This window comes from Tigriopus californicus, chromosome 12 (genome assembly GCF_007210705.1).
Source record: "Tigriopus californicus strain San Diego chromosome 12, Tcal_SD_v2.1, whole genome shotgun sequence".
NCBI lineage: Eukaryota > Metazoa > Arthropoda > Copepoda > Harpacticoida > Harpacticidae > Tigriopus > Tigriopus californicus.
The window spans coordinates 4,537,936-4,544,443 of record NC_081451.1 but is presented as its reverse complement, the minus strand read 5'-3'; the positions used below and the strand labels follow the sequence as shown (position 1 = coordinate 4,544,443).

Sequence of the window (6,508 nt, the reverse complement as noted above, 5' to 3'; positions counted from 1 at the left end):
GTTTTGTCAAAACATAATTGTAACGTCCTCCAGGATAAAAACACGACACATTCAATGAACAGGTAGTTTCGTTGACAAGAAAAAATGGTCCATTCTTTTCAACATGAAATGTGCCTTTGTTATACATCTTTTATTTATTGACATTGGGCATGTAGTTACATTCTAATAGCATTCCTAGTCCTATTCAAGTTGCTGCCTTTTGTCGGAGAACTCAGAGTGGCGCCACCTGTAAAAGATCAACTGAAAACATAATCCATGTCTGCGCTTTCAAAAGTAGAAAATATCTGGGGGCTCTTCAGTGGAAATTTTCAATCTTTTGATCCTCTTTTTCTTATGAAATTACTAGCTCAAACGAGGCTCTACTACGTAAAACTGAGACGAAACCAACCGTTCGTATGAGTGGTCACTGTCTTCAACTGATCAATATCCGAGGCCTGGAAACGTTGCATATGAAGGAGCTGATGAGCTCCTGCAACTTGACAAAGGTTCATGCTGTCCTCGTAAGAAGATATACGGTTTCCTCCAGACGCCCAAACGTATTGATCTCTAATCTTGTGGAAATGCGATGGAATGGCGGTCCCATCTTGACAGACATAATTGCCATTGACACCATTTAAGATGAGGCCAAGGAATATTAACCGACCTGAAGGTAGAAAGAAACAGCCTAAAGAACCAGTAACTGCATGAACCAGTGGGAGCACATTACTAAGTCCTTATCTGCGTTAACTTGCCACAGTTTTTGAGAGGTTCAATCTTAAATGCAACAAAGTAAGGCCTTGCTATCCCCCCACCCCATCAAAGAAATCGGAAGACAAGATCAGAATAAGGTTCAGGCTTTACGCTAGAGGGCTTGTCAGAGAACAGCCACTTCAACCAAGCCACTTGAAGCTTTGCTTTGCACGCATTTTGGTAGTTGGGCAGCAGGGAATCGGGCTGATCGACTTTTCTTGCGTTACTCAGTTTCACACAAAGCAGACGAACGAGCCATCAACTCACTGGCTCCTTGGAATCGGAACTNAACTTTGAAGAGTCATACACGGTTGATCGCATGTCAACATTTATAATTTACAGACCACTTATGCAAATGTAATTGATTTTTTTTTTTTTGGTTTGGTTTTTCATGGGCTTTTCTAACTGCTACAGGGAATGTAATCCCCAGTACTATTTAAATGAAAGATTATAATTCGTCTATTTATTAGTTTTCAACCTTTATATGATATTTGGTCTACCAATGATTTTTAGTTGGCGTATGATTACCGGATGGTGGCTGTTGACTAGATATTTATTGATCAGTTGTGGAGGTATTTATAATAAGGGAAAATGTCTATGGTGAGTATGATGGTGGGAGCATGAGTAGTACAGGTAAATGGAAATTGATATCGGTGACTAGAATATAACAGTTGTATAACAGAGGTCGTCAGGTTTGAAAAGGAAATGTTTACTAAACCTTGTTAGAAGACGTTTCAGCATTGCGTTCCTTCCAAATCAGAAGACTGCCAACTGAGGGAGTGCTTTATCTAATTCCTCTTTGTGTTCATCCAGCAGTTGGGAGGTAACTCGTAGGGGAAACCTCATTTAGTGAAGTTTCAAAAAAGCTCTTCTCATGATTCCTGACGGACTCCATAGCAGATATTTACGTGGCTCATCCATCCCCTTGACCGCTTTGCCTTATGCTTCATCCAATCTGAGCTAGGAATTTCGGTCGGCACAGAATTGAATTGGCTCTCTCAAAGGGTCAAGTGGATAAGTGGTAAAGCAGATTTCGTCAAAGCCACGACAATATCAGCTCTTATCTACACAAACAACATAGTAATATGAGGTTTGCATTATAACAAGTAGGAGTGCTTTGGCTTGCTCTCTGTTTAGTAGCAACATGGTCATACACAAATCAATAATCAAACTTCAAGAGAAGAGCTCTAAGAAGCAGGAGGTGTAAATGTGGCAAATTAGTTCTTTGGTTTGGTTTTCACGGGCTTTTCTAACCGCTACAGGGAATGCAATTCCCAGCACTATTAAAATGAAAAGTTATAATTCGTCTATTTATTACTATTGGTGTCCGGTTTCATCATGCCAATTTGTTGAGTCACGTGTTGTCCTTTAAGTCATAAAAGCCTTGAATATAATTGTGGGACTCTTAAGGTTTCGTTCATTCTGTAGGTAACCATTACCTTTCAATCTCTATATGATATGTGGTCTACCAATGATTTTGAGTTGCCAGACCTAGCTACTCCTTGAATGTAGGGTTGATCTGGAATGCTATCTAAAAATTTGACCAAGTCTGACTTGAAAGATGCTATCGGATTAACAAAGCTTACGTATTCCCTACGAATATCAGATGGAAGCAAATTGAACAATGAAGGAGCCCGAGAAAGAAGAGATGTGGACTTCATTGTTCGAACTAGCCTGGATTCTCGAAGGCTTGAAGGTGCTCTCAAAACGCACGTTAAGCCTCTACGGTCACTACAATTGACCCTTAATCCTGGGTTGGGACAAAGCTCATGAATGCTTTTGAAAACGTACAATATCAGATCCCTTTCGTACCTTCTCTTAGCACTATACAATCCCAACCGTTCTAACCCCTCCCAATTCGAGAGCTCTCTCATATCTTCAATGTTCCTAGTAAAACATCTTTGGACCTGCTCGAGCTTTTGCAAACCTGCTGAACAAATTTGAGCACAAATGGGAGAGGCATTTTCAAGATGCGGCTGAACAATCGACTTGTACAGACTTAGCATCGTGATGCTAACTCTGGACTTAAACGTGCGATATATCCAACCACATGTTTGAAAAGCTTTACCAACTTTCAACTGGATATGCTCATCGAACTTTCCATTATCTTGGAGGACTACACCTAAATCCTTAATGGGCGAGACCTGCTCAATGTCCTTACCGTCATCATCTAATAGTGGAGTGTCTAATGGCGTCGACCCAAAGGTCATTGAGCGGAATTTCATTCCATTCAGTGCCATGTTACTCGCAGCAACCTAGGAGAGGAGTAGATTTGGTCTAGGACCTTTGCCAGACAACCGGAATCCTGACCATTCCTAACAACTACCAATTTTGTATCATCAGCATAAGAAGAGATACTGACATTACTACTACCAAGCTTCTGAAGCGGAGCAATGAAGATAATGAAAAGGAGAGGATCCAAATGGAGCCCTGAGGGACACCCGACTGAACATCATGTATGTCACTAAGGGATCCCTCACCCTTAACTAATTGTTTCCTGACCTCCAGAACCACCTTACTCTTAGTTTGTAACTGGTCATTTTCGATCGAGGCCTTAATCTTACCCTGAACTACGACCAACTCCTGTATTTTGGAATTTTTGTCCATCTACCACCTTTCGGAACACATTCAGAGATTGCTAAACTGGAGCAAATTTCTTCAAAAACTGATGCAACCCTGGCAAATATCTGCTCGACATACCTGAAACATTTCTTAGTCTAGTTACATAATCTTTAGCAACAGTATCCTTTGTGCAGACTGAGAATAAAGTAATCAGATGATTTAGCAAACAAGGGATGTTCTTCGCCGACCTTGCTATCTAAGGTTTTATGACCCGTTATGCTCCCATTGCCGTTTGTCCAGGTGTGACGGGAGCTCTTCTCAGCCTGGGAGTTTGCAAAGCCTTGGAAATTATTGGTGAACATTTCCCAAGTCCTCAAGTTGCTTGTTTCAAGCCGCGTGGTTTGACACCTAAGTTTTCATCTAATAATGAGTGGCAATCCAACACATCTTTTCGGTATTCCATGGTTGAGCCGGATCCCGGAGATCTTTCGAAAACACTAGAAAATTGACGTTCGCATCCAACAAAAACGAGTGCGTCAACCGCTATGCCCTCTGTGAAATCCCAGATGCGGATTTCGTGAGAATTTCTCTACTTTTGTTTGTTTACGTCTGTGAAATTCAAAGCAGGGGGAGTGTGTGTGATTGCAAATAATTGGATCCGTGTTTAACATCATGTTCTTTCCCAATTAACACTCTTACCTTCCCTCCACTCTTTCACCATTCATCCTTGGTCCTTTGTCCCATTCACACCTCCACCACATTACCAAGGAAATATAACCTCGTTGTTCATCTTAATTCATTCAGCTTACAATCTTCCCGACTTGTACTCTGTTAGGAAAATCCTTGAGAATCCAAGAGAAACAGTGCCATTAGAAATACAATTTATAATGAAATCATAATATGTGTACCTGACAAAAGAAAAGCGAAGATTCGCTGAAAATACACACAATACAATAACTCAAGGAACTGAAGTATCTGGATACATAAATATTGATGCAGTCGTTACGGGAATTACACATTTCGAAACAAAAGACATGATTATGTCTTTTCTTCTGAAGACCACATAGAAGCAAATCATGTCTCATTCTCAAGGCTTTCAATCCAAAAACCAATCGGGCTATCATCAAATCCTAAGTTCTCTGGATTGTCTTGGTCAAGGCATGGTGTCAAACCGAGGCTGCAAATTTGGCCTCGGAAATTACGCACAGGAGTCATTTTGCATCGGCAACTGACGGATTTGGTCTGATTCTGTGTAGGTTTATCTATAATCAAAGAAAAGTTGATTTGACCACGACGTTTACGCTAGAGGTATTGGCGAAAATTCGACATCGAAAAACCGACCTCAAAGTTTTGAAATTTATCTTAAGCACCCCCAGAAGTTATACCTATTGTGAAAATTTAGGGGGAAACATGCCCTTATGAGTAGACTCGGACAATAAATGATGTTTGTATGTCAAGCAGAAATTTGAGAGGGTTGAACTAGGGACCCTGGATTCAGAGACGCGCGAGGTTGGACAAGTGGTTCCATTTCAAAAATTTAAACGATCAGTAGAACTAAAAGGTTTTCAAACAGATTTTGAACTGATGGGCTGTATGAGAAAGATTTCTATCATGACAAGGATCATTGGATATTTTCTTCAAGGACGCTGCCAAATTTTACTGGAAGACAAGCTCATTCATGGATATGGCATTTTAGAATGTTAATACAATTTTGTTACTTTTTAAATCCTTTCTGAAGCCATTTTTGCATAGGATTAGATTGCTATAATATTTCATTAGGTTATTCAGATTAACATTATCACTTGTGAGCTTCCTGAGTCTATCGAGAAACAAGTCTCTTTATACTTTGCAATGTAATTTGTAGTATATGGTTGTACTTTGTTTTTTGAAGTGCTTTCTTTAGTCCAACTTGAGACTGGCAGCATGCAAAAGATCAGTACAGTATGTCAACAAAATTTTATTGAGAAATAACACACTAATGCAATTCTAATGACAACCCTGTGGAAAGAGTTGGTTAAATCCATGGTGGATCAAGTTTGTCGTAAGTCATTTAAAGATTTACCCTTTTATGTGATGCAAACGTGCGACCTCCTTTTAGAAGCGACTGACTCCCTGTTGGGAAGGTTTCCAAACCAAGCCCATGTTTGTTGACAATTGGCAGCCAATCAGATCTGTCGAATTTGATGACGTATACTCAACCTCGCATGTCTATGCCTAGAGCATCTATAGGTTGAACCAACCGGTTTATCCTAACGGTTCAGCTCTTTCGTACATCTGAACTGTCAAACTTTTGCAAATTCTGCACGACATGAAAACAACATATTTTGTCGGAGTCTACTTATGAGGCTGTTTTGAATTCCTTATTGTGGATTATAAGAGAGTAAGGTAAGATTATGTAGATACAGCAAGCTTTGGATATCTTTGCATCGTCCCTAATTCTTGTTGCAAAAATGTTGGTTTGGCAGTCACCGAATTAGAACAATCCATATTTAGCGAAGTGCGTGCTAGATTCAGAGATGTTTGTCTCATTACCAAAAATTGAAAGCACGTTCGCCATAACTGCTTTTCGAGTATACTGGTTAGAGTATCAAACCCAAATAAGTGTTCCAGAAGTACCTTGACTTGCACAAAAGCTCGTGTCAACCTTGCAAGACTGTTGGCAGATGCCATCGCACCCTATTAAGGACTTTTCCGCTTCTTCAGTCCACTCTTTGTAGTTTGGAAAATTGTTCTTTGCGTTTGTACCAACCCATTTCAAAGAACTCATATCAGGATAACGAATGACTTCTACAGTTGGAACTGAAGTTTTCATCGTTGTGGGTGTTGCTGTTTCTGATGTTGTGGTTGTTTTCAATGACCAAGCTGTTTTGGTCGTTGTTTTGGTCGTTGTTGTGGTATTTGTCGTGGTCATCGATATAGTTGACGTTGTCGTTGTCATTATGGGTGTTGTGGTTGTTTTTATTGACCTAGTTGTTGTGGTCGTTCTCGTAGTCGTTGTTGAGGTCGTTTTCGTGGTTATAGGTATAGTTGACGTTGTTTTGTACGTTGTCATTGTGGGTGTTGTGGTTGTTTTTATTGACCTTGTTGTTGTGGTCGTTCTCGTAGTCGTTGTTGAGGTCGTTTTCGTGGTTATAGGTATAGTTGACGTTGTTTTGTACGTTGTCATTGTGGGTGTTGTGGTTGTTTTTATTGACCTTGTTGTTGTGGTCGTTTTCGT

The 6,508-nt window shown here is 40.1% G+C and overlaps 2 protein-coding genes and 1 long non-coding RNA gene across 3 annotated transcripts in view; all 3 read right to left on the bottom strand.

Moving 5' to 3' along the window:
• The window catches only part of LOC131891411 (uncharacterized), a 5,104-nt gene extending 4,442 nt beyond the window's left edge, over positions 1-662 (bottom strand). Inside the window, exon 1 of the mRNA XM_059240964.1 lies at positions 389-662. Within this exon, the coding sequence (XP_059096947.1) occupies positions 389-491 (103 nt within the window). The 5' untranslated portion in view covers positions 492-662. The remainder of the gene's footprint in view (positions 1-388) is intronic.
• LOC131891414 (uncharacterized) overlaps positions 1-6,054 on the bottom strand; it is a 12,332-nt gene extending 6,278 nt beyond the window's left edge. The window contains exons 1-2 of the long non-coding RNA XR_009374401.1: positions 5,908-6,054; positions 3,991-4,553 (exon numbers count right to left, since the gene is read on the bottom strand). This is a non-coding gene — a long non-coding RNA (uncharacterized LOC131891414). The remainder of the gene's footprint in view (positions 1-3,990; positions 4,554-5,907) is intronic.
• Positions 6,055-6,069: 15 nt separating this feature from the next.
• The window catches only part of LOC131892198 (GATA zinc finger domain-containing protein 14-like), a 1,089-nt gene continuing 650 nt past the window's right edge, over positions 6,070-6,508 (bottom strand). The window contains exon 3 of the mRNA XM_059241985.1: positions 6,070-6,485. Within this exon, the coding sequence (XP_059097968.1) occupies positions 6,258-6,485 (228 nt within the window). The 3' untranslated portion in view covers positions 6,070-6,257. The remainder of the gene's footprint in view (positions 6,486-6,508) is intronic.